Source organism: Oncorhynchus masou, unplaced genomic scaffold, assembly GCF_036934945.1.
Source record: "Oncorhynchus masou masou isolate Uvic2021 unplaced genomic scaffold, UVic_Omas_1.1 unplaced_scaffold_987, whole genome shotgun sequence".
Lineage (NCBI taxonomy): Eukaryota > Metazoa > Chordata > Actinopteri > Salmoniformes > Salmonidae > Oncorhynchus > Oncorhynchus masou.
Window position 1 is genome coordinate 27,468 of NW_027016388.1, and position 15,866 is coordinate 43,333.

The 15,866-nt window shown below is 41.2% G+C and overlaps 2 protein-coding genes across 2 annotated transcripts in view; one reads left to right on the forward strand and one right to left on the reverse strand.

Annotated features, from left to right (window-relative positions):
* Window positions 1-15,866, reverse strand: part of LOC135538591 (oocyte zinc finger protein XlCOF6-like) — a 34,221-nt gene that overhangs the window by 4,415 nt on the left and 13,940 nt on the right. The window lies entirely within an intron of this gene.
* On the forward strand, window positions 2,473-9,273 carry LOC135538597 (gastrula zinc finger protein XlCGF17.1-like). The gene is made up of 3 exons (XM_064964492.1): window positions 2,473-2,548; window positions 5,584-5,832; window positions 6,569-9,273. Exons 2-3 carry the CDS (start codon window positions 5,730-5,732, stop codon window positions 7,546-7,548), a joined length of 1,083 nt encoding a protein of 360 aa, XP_064820564.1. The 5' UTR covers window positions 2,473-2,548; window positions 5,584-5,729; the 3' UTR covers window positions 7,549-9,273.

Below are 15,866 nucleotides of genomic sequence, written 5' to 3' on the forward strand. Positions count from 1 at the left end.
AATCAGATCCAATAACAACATGAGAGGATTAGAAAACCAAGGCTTAAAGGTTTAAATGTATTATTTTTTTTTTTTGCATTGTTGTTTGCTGTTTTCTTCTGTCTTTTCCTTTTGTTTCTTTAGTTCATTCTCTTGGTTGTTGGTGCATTGGGCTGTTCTTGGTAGGGAATGGAATTAATTGTATTTTTTATTTATTTTCTTCTTCCTGGGGGGTACTGGGGGAGGGGTCTCGAATGGTTGAGGGACAGCTATTGGGGAACTGTGGGGGGGGATCTTGGAGGGTTTGGGTTCACGTTTTTTGGCCTGGTGGTAGATCGGTCAACATACCCTTGAGCAGGGCATCAACAATGGCTCAGCTGCAAAGTGGTAGGCCACACAAGCTCACAGAATGGGATTGCCAAGTGCTAAAGCGCGTAGCTTGTAAAAATCGTCTGTCCTCGGTTGCAACTACCGAGTTCCAAACTGCCTCTGGAAGCAATGCCAGAACTGTTCATCAGGGGCTTCATGAAATGAGTTTCCATAGCCAAGCAGCCGCACACAAGCTTAAGATCACCATGTGCAATGCCAAGTGTCGGCTGGAATGGTGTAAAGCCTGCCGCCATTGGCGTTCTCTGGAGTGAGCAATCAGGCTTCATCATCTGACAGTCTAATGGATGAATCTGGGTTTGGCGGATCGTTAACTGTCCGAATGCATAGTGCCAACTGTAAAGTTTGGTGGAGGAGGCATAATGGTCTGGAGCTGTTTTTCATGGTTCGGGCCCCTTAGTTCCAGTGAAGGGAAATCTTATTTCTACAACATACAATGACATTCTAGACGATACTGTGGCAACAGTTTGGGAAGGCCCTTTCCTGTTTCAGAATGACAATGCCACCGTGCACAAAGCGAGGTCCAAACAGAAATATTTTGTTGAGATCGGTGTGGAAGAACTTGACTGGCCTGCACAGAGCCCTGACCTCAATCCCATCGAACACCTTTGGGATGAATGGAATGGCAACTGCGAGTCAGGCCTAATCGCCCAACATCAGTGCCCAACCTCACTAATGCTCTTGTGGCTGAATGGAAGGAAGTCCCAATAGCAATGTTCCTATATCTAGTGGAAAGCCTTCCAAGAAGAGTGGAGGCTGTTATAGCAGCAATGTTCCTACATCTAGTGGAAAGCTTTCCCAGAAGAGTGGAGGCTGTTTTAGCAGCAAAGGAAGGACCAACTCCATATTAATGCCTATGATTTTGTAATGAGATGTTGATGAGCAAGTGTCCACATACTTTAGGTAAAGGAAGTGAGGTAGGGATTTTTGTATGTTTTATTTATTGCATTCCCCCCCTTTCCCGCAATGGATATTTAGAAAATTGTATTTGTACCCCTTTTTCGTGGTATCCAATTAGTAGCTAGTCTTTTCCCATCGCTGCAACTCCTGAAAGGTCGAAAGCCTTGCATCCTCCAAAACACAACCCAACCAAGCCGTACTGCTTCTTGATGCAATGCCCGCTTAACCCGGAGTCCAGCCGCACCAATGTGTCAGACGAAACACCGATGGAACAAGAACATCCCTGCCGGCCAAACCCTCCCCTGACCCGGACGACACTGGGCCAATTGTGCACCGCCCCATGGGTCTCCCGGTCGTGGCCGGCTGTGACAGAGCCTGGACACAAACCAGGATCTCTATTGGCACAGCCTTAGACCACTGCGCCACTCGGGAGCCCTGATATTTACATGTTTTATTCACTATCGGTGAAGTCTGCCATAAAACATTGAAGGAAGAAAGAAGAACCAGCACTAAAAGTGCTGTTAGGATATATAAGTTATCCTATACAAGCGTTATTGTCAAGGTTTTGTGCTGAGGTTCCTGGGTGTGAGAAGTGTGCAGAAGGGCATGAGACAAAGGAATGTGTAACATTGGGGAAAGTAGTGGAATGTGTTAATTGTAGGGGTTCCCATGGGGCTGGGGATCAGAAATGACCCCTGCGAGAGACGCAGGTTGAGGTTTCTAGGGTTAGTGTAGTGCAGAAGTTGTCATATGCTGAGGCAGTGAAGAAAGTAGAGGAAGATGGTCAAGGGGAGGGATTATGAGAGGAGTGGTGTCGGTGATATATTTATCCGTAAGATTGGATTTTTGGCATTTATAGCAATGGTTATCATCAACTGTACTGAAGGGATGGAATGTAGGTCGCAGAAAACTGAGGTGATGGTGGCAGCTGCAGAGAGGTATTTGTGTGTGTGAGACTTGACATCAAAAGAGTTACAGATTGTGTGAAGTGGTGGTGTCCCATCCTTTCAAGATGTTGGCCTGAGGGAAGACTAAATAGATTGAAATAGTGGAATAGGGTGGTGTATTTTAATTTATTTAAATTTGTGAGTGTAGATAGAAGCGTATTTGTTTATTTTTCCAAGGGAAGTATTAATTAACGAGTTGTACTCCAGTCTAGTAGGTGGCGGTAATGCAACATGCATTGGATGCCAACCGCCGTTCAACCTCATAGAAGAAGGAACACCAGAACTGTGCTGTGAAGGCGATAGCTTTTGTATCCGTTTCAAATGCATTACTACAGGTATGTAATAGCACGTTTACACTTTATAATATCGAAAGAACATGTCATAACATGTTAGGTAGCAAATCCGTCAAGGTATTGTCACGTTTGCTGAAGGTTTTATGACGTTATTGTTGTGTCAAACCGAGTGAGTGAAGGGAGTGATAAGTCACATCGTTAGAGACTGGGTTTGTCTGAGTGAATGAATATACATTACTTCGTCAAGATAAATTCATAAAGAATCCATGTATTTGAGATTTCGGAGTTCGTTTTACATGTTATTGTTTTGTTGTGTAATGTGTTTTTTTACGAGCTGATAAAATGGCGGCGGCAACTCTGTCTGAGTCAATGGACTTCAGTCAGGTAATGAGGGAGCATCAGAGAGACATTTTCACGGTTGCTCTACTGGTTTGAAGCTGAATGTAATGATTATCAGTTTTCTACATGTATACTAATATTCAGACACATTTAGTTGTTTCAATGTTATCTATATTTATTACTATGGTGTGAATGATAAATACAGTTGTTTTTTTGCGAGCGAAATCACATTTTATTGGTCACACGGGCCAAATACAATGTGTAAACTTTGAAACGCTTCCTTCCACTAATACATAGTTAATAAATATAACAACTGGCAGACTCTACAGTGAAACGATTCCTTCCAATAATACATAGTTAATAAATATAACAACTGGCAGACTCTACAGTGAAACGCTTCCTTCCACTAATACATAGTTAATAAATATAACAACTGGCAGACTCTACAGTGAAACGCTTCCTTCCACTAATACATAGTTAATAAATATAACAACTGGCAGACTCTACAGTGAAACGCTTCCTTCCAATAATACATAGTTAATAAATAAAGGGAAATATTTTCTAAATAAAAAAAGTAATAGTAGCACAAGGAGTACCAGTACAGAGTCAATGTGCAGGGTGGTAATACAGGATCAATATCAGGATCAATATACAGGGTGGTAATACAGGATCAATATACAGGGTGGTACAGGGTAATACAGGATCAATATACAGGGTGGTAATACAGGATCTATGTGCAGGGTGGTAATACAGGATCAATATACAGGGTGGTAATGCAGGATCAATATACAGGGTGGTAATACAGGATCAATATACAGGGTGGTAATACAGGATCTATGTGCAGGGTGGTAATACAGGATCAATATACAGGGTGGTAATACAGGATCTATGTGCAGGGTGGTAATACAGGATCAATATACAGGGTGGTAATACAGGATCAATATACAGGGTGGTAATACAGGATCAATATACAGGGTGGTAATACAGGATCTATGTGCAGGGTGGTAATACAGGATCTATGTGCAGGGTGGTAATACAGGATCAATATACAGGGTGGTAATACAGGATCAATATGCAGGGTGGTAATACAGGATCAATATACAGGGTGGTAATACAGGATCAATATACAGGGTGGTAATGCAGGATCAATATACAGGGTGGTAATGCAGGATCAATATACAGGGTGGTAATACAGGATCAATATACAGGGTGGTAATACAGGATCTATGTGCAGGGTGGTAATACAGGATCAATATACAGGGTGGTAATACAGGATCAATATACAGGGTGGTAATACAGGATCTATACAGGGTGGTAATACAGGATCAATATACAGGGTGGTAATACAGGATCTATGTACAGGGTGGTAATACAGGATCAATATACAGGCTGGTAATACAGGATCAATATACAGGGTGGTAATGCAGGATCAATATACAGGGTGGTAATACAGGATCAATATACAGGGTGGTAATACAGGATCTATGTGCAGGGTGGTAATACAGGATCAATGTACAGACAGAGATCTCTGTCCTCCATCTCTATCTCTGTCTTCTCTCCCTATTGTCGTGGTCATTTCCTGTATTACTAAACATTGAGAGAGCAAACCACACACAAGTCAGAGTTATATTACTAAGTCCATCTTCAATTATATTTGAGCTTCACCACAGCCCTGTGACTCTCAGATCAATTCAGTGTCTATAAATGAATTCTCTGAGAGGGCTTACAAAACAATTCTTAATATCATTTATAGCCAAGACACACCCCTCTCAACTCACATGACGAATAACAGATATTAGGAACATTACAAAGGAAGACTTTTACTGGAGAGAGTAAATAGCCAGAAGGCATTAACTATAACTTATTGTTCAGTTTTCTCTCTTAGACGAGGTTCTACTTCTCATTCTTGGTACTTCATATTGCCAAACCATTACCTCATCCAATGGCATATATCAGTTGTCAATATACTCCCATCTGAAATACAACCTCTTCTGGACAAGCTCACAGAGAGTAGTGAGCCTCTAGGTCATATACTAAGTCAAGATAAGTTTCGACAGGGGACATACAATAGTTCCAGACACTGCCATACTCCTCCTCCCAATATGGGAAAAGTAGGGAGTGACTGGTGTACAGACATTGTGGAGCCCTTCACATGGTTTAACAGATACCCTCACATATGAAGACAATCCTGACCTCTCCTCTCTGGGCCCCAAGTGACTTTCCCTTGGAGAAGAGAGAGGAAAATGCAACTGCCAACAGTATTATCCAAAAGAAGACATTCTAATGACAAATATCTCACATAAGCATTATTATGTAAATAAAACATCTTATTTATCAATGTTACCTAACTAATTGTGATTCTGCTACGACACTATCTCTGTCCTCCATCCCTCTCCGTTGGACGGTAGATGGGGACGGCCAAAATAACGCTATATAATACAGTGAATATTATTCAGGAAAATAGTACATAGTGCTGCCTAAAACATACTGTAACCTTGAACTAAATGGTTTTTGAGTCATTTATTTTAATCTAGGGAATCTACTATAGATGAAGGGCACTTATGTTGTGCAATTTTTAAGTGTGCACTTTGTCTAATGTGAATTAATGTTTTGTTGTCAGTGATTAGTTACCTGATAAATGGAAATGAGAGAAATTAACAAGAAAACATTATAATGTATTTTGTTATAATAAAGAAGTTATAATAGCTTTTTGTGTCCATTTCTCATTATATCTACAGGACGACTTGAATTAAGTCTGAGGCTGGTAACATCAACAGTGAGGACAAACCCAGCCTGCCTCTCTCCATCTACACTGAGTCCAAACCTACAGCCACTGGGTCCTGATTGTGACAGTGGAGCCCAGTTTGCACTGCAGGATCCAGAGATGGCATCAGTGAAGCTGGAAGACTGCAGTCCAACACTGGAGTTGAATGTCAACATTAAAGATGAAGAAGAGGAGGTGAAGATTGGGAAATCTGTTTATGATGGTAAGAGCAGGTTCTATCTAACTAAGTTTGGGTTGTTTATTCCAACTTCCCACTGTGTATGAAAAGTTGGCGTAGAACTATTTCAATGAGAAGGTGGAGGATGATGTTATTTCATGCTACTGTGTAGGATGTTATTTCATGTGTTTTATTCACTGGGCTGTCTGGAGTGTTCAGAGACTAAAGAAGTGATGGCTGTGTAGTGACTAAGTGATAGTGAATGGCTGTGTAGTGACTAACTCTTGTGATAGTTATGGCTGTGTAGTGACTAACTCTTGTGATAGTGAGTGGAGGATGACATGGCTGTGTAGTGACTAACTCTTGTGATAGTGAGTGGAGGATGACATGGCTGTGTAGTGACTAACTCTTGTGATAGTGAGTGGAGGATGATATGGCTCATAATTGTCACGACTTTTACCCAGTTTTAGAATAGTTGTATTCCCCTTTTGTATTGTACACCCTTCTGATATGAATACTTATGTCACCCGGTACAGCCAGGAGAGGACTGGCCACCCCTCAGAGCCTGGTTCCTCTTTAGGTTCTGAGGTTCCTACCATTCTAGCAAGTTTTTCGTGACCACTGTGCTTCTCGATCTGCATAGGTTGCTCTTTGGTGTTTTAGGCTGGGTTTCTGTGGAACACTTGGACAAACTGCTGATGTAAGAAGGGCTTCCTAATATACATTTGATTGACATGTATATCACACCAACTGACTGGTTCTTCTGATGTTGTTCACACAGGAGACCATGTTGAGACATTCCCTGCATCCAGACAACAACAGCAGGAAGATCACAGAGCTAAGAGGTCTCACCACTGCCCACATTGTGTGGAGATTTTTCCATTTCTATCAAAGCTAAAAGTACACCTAAAAATACACACAGGAGAGAAGCCTTACTCCTGCTCTGACTGTGGGGTGAGTTTCTCTCGACTGGATACCTTAAAAACACACCAACGTATACATACAGGAGAGAAGCCTTATTCCTGCTCTGACTGTGGGGAGAGATTCTCTCAAATGAGCAGCTTAAAAGCACACAAACAAGTACATACTGGAGAGAAGCCTTACTCCTGCTCTGATTGTGGGAAGTGTTTCTCCCGATCGGATACCTTGAAATCACATGAACGTATACATACAGGAGAGAAGCCTTACTCCTGCTCTGACTGTGGAAAAAGTTTCTCCCGATTGGATAACTTAAAATCACATGAACGTGTACATACAGGAGAGAAGCCATATTCCTGCTCTGACTGTGTAAAATGCTTTAAAACATCAACTGAGCTAAAAGTACATCAGAGAACACACACAGGAGAGAGGCGTTACTACTGCTCTGACTGTGCAAAATGTTTTAAAACATCAACTGAGCTAAAACTTCATCAGAGAACACATACAGGAGAGAAGCCTTACTTCTGCTCTGAATGTGGAAAGAGTTTCTCCAGATTGGATACCTTAAAAACACATGAACGTATACATACAGGAGAAAACCCTTACTCCTGCTCTGACTGTGTAAAATGCTTCAAAACATCAACTGAGCTCAAAGTTCATCAGAAAACACACACAGGAGAGAAGCCTTATTACTGCTCAGTCTGTGGAAAATGTTTTAAAACATCAAATGAGCTAAAAGTTCACCAGAGAACACACACTGGAGAGAAGCCTTACGTCTGCTCTGGCTGTGGCAAAAGTTTCTCCCACCAGAGCAACTTAAAAACACACCAACGTATACATTAAGGAGAAAAGCCTCATCAGTTCTCTGACCAGCTAAGAATAAAGTCACTCCATCACTTAATTCTCATCTCATAAAATAAGTTGTAACGTTGAATTGGATCAAATGAAGAAAGCGGAGAACACTGTAATCCTATTGGTTCTCACTGTGAGAGAACTCTGCAGAGGAAAGGGAGCGTTCTAGATTTTAGCCTCTCTTTACTTTACCAATCAGTGTGCACCTTGTCAGTTTTAGTGTGTTTTGTTTTGTTAGCTTCTACTGTAAAGATTTGCACTTGGTGTTGAATACCCTCTGTTATTCTTCACATTTTGAAATAAAACAGTCTGCCAATTGACTGGGAGGTACTGCTTCCCTCTCAGTCTGTTAGCTTAGCTTAGCATGCAACTACTAAGCATGTTAGCTAACCTTTCCCCTAAACCCATTTAACTCTACCTTAAACCCCTCACCCCTAACCTAGCTAACGTTAGCAACAACAAATTGGAATTCGTAACATATCATACATATTACAAGTTCGTAACATGTTGTATGAATAGCAATGCGTAAAATAACATACGAATTGTAATTCTTAACATACGATACGTCCTGCAAGTCGTATTATACTGAACAACAATCTAAACGTAACAAGTTCAAAGATTTAGTTTGTATAAGAAATCAGTCAATTAAAATAAATTAGGCCCTAATCTATGGATATTATATGACTGGGCAGAGGCTCAGCCATGGGTGGGACTTGGGAGGGCATAGCCCCACTTGGGAGCCAGGCCCAGCCAATCAAAATGAGTTTCTCCCCACAAAAGGTCTTTATTACAGACAGAAATACTACTCAGCCCCCCTCAGACAATCCTGCAGGTGAAGAGGTCCTGGGCTGCCGTGGTTACATGTGATCTGCAGTTGTGAGGCCGGTTGGATGTACTGCCAAATTCTCTAAAAGGACATTAGAGGTGTCTTATGGTAGAGATATAAATATTGAGTTCTCTGGTAACAGCTCTGGTGGACATTCCTGCAGTCATCATGAGAAATGCACATTCCCTGAACTTGAGACATCTGTGACATTGTGTTGTGTGCCATTTTATTATCCCCAACACAGGTACACCTGTGTAATGATCATGCTGTTTTATCAGCTTCTTGATAATCTATACCTGACAGGTGTGGCATATCTTGACAAAGGCTAAAATGCTCACTAACAGGGACATAAACAATTTTGTGGAAAGTAACATACTAAATGGAGTGGCACGGTTGTTTTTGTAACATAAAATACATTTTGCTCTGAGACCAGGTTGTCCCTCGGAAGGAGTTAGTAGACGCTTAAAAAAAATGTTTTAACCTTTATTGAACTAGGCAAGTCAGTTAAGAACAAATTCTTATTTACAATAATGGCCTAGGAACAGTGGATTAACTGCCTTGTTCAGAGGCAGAACAACAGATTTTTACCTTGTCAGCTCAGGGATTCAATCAAGCAACCTTTTGTTTACTGACCCAACGCTCTAACCACTAGGCTATCTTCCACCCCTAACATGTATCAGATAGAGATTATCACTTTTCACCACTAGTTTGGGGGGGATTAGTTTACAACTTTATTTAATGATACACAGTTTATGAAATGAATACATGTGTTTATTAATTGTCTTTAAAACTAGATGAGTTATTTTAGTTACTGATCATGAATGTGTTTGGAAAACTGCATTGAAGCAAACTTTATTGATCTGCCAAATGAGAAATAAAGTTACATGAATATGTAATGGTCAACCTCTTCTTCTCTTTAGTATTCAGCTCTTCATATTAGATCTGACAGTATGAATGGTTCTTATGGTTGTATTCAGTTCTTCATATGAGATCTGACAGTATGAATGGTTCTTATGGGATGAGTGCCTGGAGTGTTTTTGTATGACTACAGTCAGGAGTTCTCTCTGACCCTGCGATGTCACCAGCACATTAAGTACATTCATCTTAAGATAGCCAGGTGAGACAACCACATATCACAGTGAATACATTTCTCCTCAATTAGTCAGTGTAAGTAGGACAAATGTCACATTATTAATATTACTTGTATTTTTTTTTGGGGGGGGGATACTCTTTAAAGACGTAGGATTTCAGACCTTTTCGGGCAGATGGGCCGGGACTCTGCTGTTGTTATTAAAGCCGCATACAGACATGGTCTCTCTTTTTGTTTTCTTGAGTAAAGCAGCTCCAAAATGCAGGTCTTTCAGCCGAGCTCAGTGCTTTCTGTGGAGGTGGGGCAATCCTGCAGAAAATACGGACATTTGCGCCGTGATTGGCTCAGTGTCCTGTCATTCATGGGGACAAGACGTCGCTGCCAATTCTAAGGGTAGAACTTGAAAATTCAAGCCCCTTGGGTGCTGCCATAGAGTTACATTATAAGTGCCCATCCAAGAAAGCTCAAGGTCATTGTCCACAGATAAAATTACATAAAATCATGTGATATATACAGTTGCTTTGATTGGACTGATTATGTCAACATCATACTTTCAAAATCTGAGCGAGCAACATCATCATGAATCAAGTCGACAATCTACTGGCAAATCCTTTTTAATGTTTGTCATATGAAGAGAAATAATGAGAAATTATAGATAAAATGTATCGGTGCTCATCGGTCATTGGACATAAACATTACACAACAAGTTGGAAATTTCAAATTCAACAATGAGTGGTTTGTCAAGGAATCAGTGGCTAACTGCAAGCATTGCAAATCAATCATTAGCCTGATATTCAGTGGATTGGCTGTGTGGTCCCAAGTCTAAGATTAAGGGGCTCTTTTCCTAGTTTAAAATTGTAAACATTCACCATTGGCCGTGCTGTCAATGAAGCTTGATTTGTGCCGCACTCAAAACAACTTAGCTCGGTACTGCAAAATCTGACTTTGAGTGAGTTCAAAACAACTGGGAACTCGGGCAAAAACAAGCTACGACTGGGAAAATACATTTTGAACTTTCATCCAACTCGGTGTTGTAAATTGGGAACTTGGACCTCTTTCTACAGCTACAACCTGACGATCACTGACATCATCATGATTCCATTTTTTTCCCCCTTCGAGTTCCCAGTTGTCGCTAAAGCACCATAAATCCAGAGAATGACAGACTTTGATGAAGTTTGATGACAAAATATTCCCACGAAGGACCGCCGCGCCACCTTCCTGTTCAAGTGAGCACAACACATCAAAGTGAGTCCAAAAATGTCTTGTCTGCTGCTGCACAAATTATGTAATATACCAGGGAGATGTGTATACTGTAGCTAAGAAAGTAATACCAAGTGTATGTTGTGTAGTAAGATGTCAGTAGCCCATGTGCCTCACCCTAATAATTTGGTCTTGTTTCACCTCTTAATTTTGCCTACTGTTCTGGCTTGGTGGTTCACATGTAACCTATTACCTGTTTTTGAGAAATGTAATCATTGAATATTGTAAGAATTTTCATTGTCTGCATATATGCCCCTTTATTTATCCTACGGTTCTGATTTGGCGTACAAGGAGAACACTGTAAGAACGGCCCATGTTCTGAATTCTGTTGCTGTACATTTCAAGTGCTGAACAAATAGTTATATTGACTACGTCCGTCCTTGCTCGCTCATTAATGTCTTTATCAAAATTACAGATGCCCTCTTCTCCGCTTGTCGTCCCCTTATGCCATAGTTTGTATATATCAATTGTCAGTAGAAACCACATTTGTTTAAGTAAGTCAGCCATGTTATTTTAAAAGGCAGTAAATGAGGCCAAATGAACTGTTTTGATGACAGACAAGGCTCCGCTGATAGCCAGGTGTAGCAGTGGTAAGTTGTTGGGACTATGGTGTTGGGTCCTAACAGTTTGTGGGCACCGTTATTGTACAATTAATGTATTGTTTAGGGGCTTTGCTGGCATGCATCCCACTTTAAATATAGTATTTATTTATTTATTTAACTAGGCAAGTCAGTTAAGAACAAATTCTTATGAAGGCCTACCCCGGCCAAACCTGGACGATGCTGGGCCAATTGTGCACTTCCCTATGGGACTCCCAATCATGGCCGGATGTGATTCAGTCTGGCTTCGGACCAGGGACTGTAGTGATGCCTCTTGCACTGAGATGCAGTGCCTTAGACCGCTGCGCCACTCGGGAGCCCTTAAAAGGTTTACGCCCAACGTGGTGTAGGAGTTGGATGGCACAAGCTGGGAGCCCAGCCAACAGCGATTTGATGCACTTGAGCTGAATTTTGAGTGTCAGAGCAAAGGGTCTGAATACTTATGCAAATAAGGTATTAATTTTTATAAATTTGCTAAAATGTATAAAAACCTTTTTTCTCTATGTCATTATGGGGTATCGTGTCTATTGATGAGGAGTAAAAAATGCTTTTAATTAATTTTTGTATAAGCCTGTAATGTAACAAAATATGGAAAAAGTCAAGGGGTCTGTATAATGCACTGTGTATGCTTCAAACTACAAATTTAAGGATCTGAAGTGGTGGAAACAATGGGATAATGGAACTGCATGTCCAATGGTTCTCTGTATTAGCATTACCCACATCAAGAGCGTTGACAGACTGTCAGTTCGTATCGCTCTCGGAGCGTTCAGAGCCACACTGGACGCTCTGGCGGAGGAGGAGGGTTGATTCAAGCTTTCTGACCTCACAACGGCAGTCAAGCATCCAAGATAACTGGTTAACATTGGCGAGCTTGCGAGCTACTTCCAGTACAAATCAGAGAACTCTGACCATTTTACTCGCCTAAGCAGAGCTGGTTAGGCTGTGTTCATGTTATCCAGAGCATTGGTGACTTTAACTGTGCTTCAGGCAAAAATGTAATTACGTTTTTTTTGCCGACGTTTAAAAACACCGGCCGTATTCAAGGGGTGTTGAGCGTTCGTTTTTCATCAATTATTCTGCCCTCTGGCACTCAGACCAGAGTCGTCTGAAATCGGAGTATATAGCCAGAGCGAATTTAGGAACGCAGGCTATGTCTGAGTGTTGGAGTGTGCCCCTTACAGGTTAGGATAATTAAAGTGGCAGGTTAGATTAATTACCGTGGCAGGTTAGGAGGCTGAGGTTAAGGTTAGGAAAATGGTTTGGGTGAGCTACAATGTAACAGATGTCAACAACTGTTGTCCCAACGCAAAAGAAACGGCCACGGACCAATGGGGAACATCAATTGGTGTAAACGAGATCCGTGAAACACCCGATACCAGAGAACGGCCCCAATTGCGGTCTGCAATTACACCTTTTTCGGATCAAGGGGCCACGCTTCCAGTCTGTAAGCATGCTTTCCACTGTGCTCAGAGGGCATTTTCAGTACTGCAGTTCAGCTGAAGCACGGCCCAATTCCCATTGACGGACCCATTGCGAAGTCACGTTTTTTTAAACAAGTCAATTTACTCATCAAGTCTATAAACAAAACATCCATTGAATTATTCAAGTGATTGCCGTAGTCAGATTTTTTCCCATCACTCACAGCCAAGGTTAACCATTTTAGATTCATGCTGTGAGGTGGGTGAGTTTATGCCACATGCAGATGCTGAAGGGAAAACACACCTCTTGACCTGCTGTGCATAATTTAGGTTATTAAGGTGCAGCCTCGTCTCATAGACTAGGTGTAACATAGTAAATATAAATCCGAGACTCAAAAAACAGTATTATGGTTACAAAAGACAGATGGTTACTTAATAAATGGAATTTGGTGGTGCTGTACTGTAACAGCGATCTGAGCCAGTTGAAAGTATTGACGCCAGGGATGAATTGTTGGTGACTGTGTGCTCCTGAAGTGCTGTGGCCCTGTGTGCTCCTTCATGAGTTTTGTGTTTTTTATTCTTTTACTTCTGGTACCTTCCTACCTGAGAGGCATGAGGCCTGGGTGGCATTACAATGTTAAAATCATCCCAGTGTGGAGATGAAACACCTGTGTTCTGCAAAGATACATGGTCTGTCCTCTCTGCTCTACCTTGGGGTTTTAATGTGGATAATACTTCGAGGCAGGTTTGTGGTGAGGCACAGATCTGGGGAAGAGTACCAAAAAATTACTCAACTTTCTGTTAGCTGGGCTCCCTGCCCTACATTGGGCGCAAACCTTTTCAGGGCTCCCAAGTGGCGCAGCGGTCTAAGGGACCTCATTGTCATTGCAAGAGACATCACTACAGTCCCTGGTTCGAATCCAAGCTGAATCCTTTACTGCCTTTTAAAATAACATGCCTGACTTACTTAAACAAATGTGGTTTCTACTGACAATTGATATTTACAAACTATGGCATAAGGGGACGACAAGAGGCAATCCATAATTTTACGACATTAATGAGTGAGCAAGGACGGACGTAGTCCAGAACATGGGCCGTTCTTACAGTGTTCTCCCTGTACGCCAAGTCAGAACCGTAGGATAAATAAAGGGGCATATATGCAGACAATGAAAATTATTACAATATTCAATGATTACATTTCTCAAAAACAGGTTATAGGCTACATGTGAACCACCAAGTCAGAACAGTAGGCAAAATTAAGATGTGAAACGAGATAAAATAATTAGGGTGAGGCACATGGGCTACTAACATCAATCATGATGACGTCAGTGATCTTCAGGTTGTAGCTGTAGAAAGAGGCACGAGTTCCCAATTTACAATTCCGAGTTGGATGAAAGTTCAAAACATATTTTCTCAGTCGTAGCTTGTTTTTCCCCGAGTTCCCAGTTGTTTTGAACTCACTCAAGTCAGATTTTGCAGTACCGAGTTAAGTTGATTTGAGCGTGGCACAAATCAAGCTCCATTGACAGCATGGCCAAAGTTGAATGTTTACAGTTTTAAACTAGGAAAAGAGCCCCTTAATCTTAGACTTGAGACCACACAGCCACTCCACTGAATAGTAGGCTAATGATTGCTTTGCAATGCTTGCAGTTAGCCACTGATTCCTTCCAAACCATTCATTGTTGAATTTGCAATTTGTTGTATGATGTTTATGTCCAATGGCCGATGAGCACCAATACATTTTATCTATAATTTCTCATTATTTCTCTTCATATGACAAAGATTAAAAAGGATTTGTCAGTAGATTGTGGACTTGATTCATGATGATGACTGCTAGCTCAGATGTTGAAAGTATGTTGTTGACATGATCAAACAGATCCTTTATTTCACACTGTTTTATCGCTATAACTGTGGGGCTCAAAACAGGTGGCTCACCTGCCCTGAATGATGGGTCTCCACGGAACTTATCTAGAACACTGCAGTCCATCTGGGTGTTTAACCTTCCCAAGATCCCCCATGTCACCCTGCTCCTCCGTACATTCCACTGGCTTCCAGTCGAAGTTCACATCCACTACAAGACAATGGTGTTTACTTACGGTGCAGCAAGAGGAACTGCCCCATCTCTACTTTCAGGCTCAAACCCTGTATCCCAACCCGAGCACTCAGTTCTGCCACCTCTGGTCTCATGGCCGTCCCACTGCAACAGGAGGTCAAGCTCCCTCTCAGCCCAGTCAAAGCACTTCTCTGTTCTACTGTCAGATCTAATATGAAGAACTGAAGACAACCATAAGAACCATTCATACTGTCAGATCTAATATGAAGAACTGAATACTAAAGAGAAGAAGAGGTTGACCAGTACATATTCATGTAACTTTATTTTTCATTGGCAGATCAATAAAGTTTGCTTCAATGCAGTTATCCAAACACATTCATGATCAGTAACTAAAATAACTCATCTAGTTTGAAAGACAATTAATAAACACATGGATTCATTTCATAAGCTGTGTATCATTAAATAAAGTTGTAAAATAATCCCCCCAAACTAATGGGGAAAAGTGATCATCACACCATCTCTATCTGGTTCATGTTAGGCGTGGAAGTTAGCCTCGTGGTTGGAGCGTTGGGCAAGTAACCAAAAGGTTGCTAGATCGAATCCCTGAGCTGACAAGGTAAAAATCTGTCGTTCTGCCTCTGAACAAGGCAGTTAACCCACTGTTCCTAGGCCATCATTGTAATTAAGAATTTGTCCTTAACTGACTTGCCTAGTTAAATAAAAAAATGTAAAAAGTATGAACTCGCTCCTTCCCACAGAATACTGCAGAGGGACAACCTGGTCTCAGAGCAAAACGTATTATATGTTACAAAAACATCCATTCCACTCCATTAAGCATGTTAAGTTACATGACATTGGCCTACCAATATAAACTGAACTAAAATATAAACAAAACATGTAAAGTTTGGTTTCATGAGCTGAAATAAAAACTTCCAGAGATGTTCCATAGGCACACAAATCTTATTTCTCTCAAATGTTGTGCACAAATTAGTTAATATCCCTGTTAGTGAGCATTTAAGCCTAAATAAAGGCCACACTACGTCACAGATGTCTCAAGTTTAGG

What these genes read in the sequence shown, in the direction of transcription:
- LOC135538597 (XM_064964492.1), top strand. Translation starts at nt 5,730, where the DNA reads ATGGCATCAGTGAAGCTGGAAGACTGCAGTCCAACACTGGAGTTGAAT. An exon ending in TGGGAAATCTGTTTATGATG is followed by an intron (nt 5,833 to 6,568) that starts GTAAGAGCAGGT and finishes TTGTTCACACAG; the next exon opens with GAGACCATGTTGAGACATTC.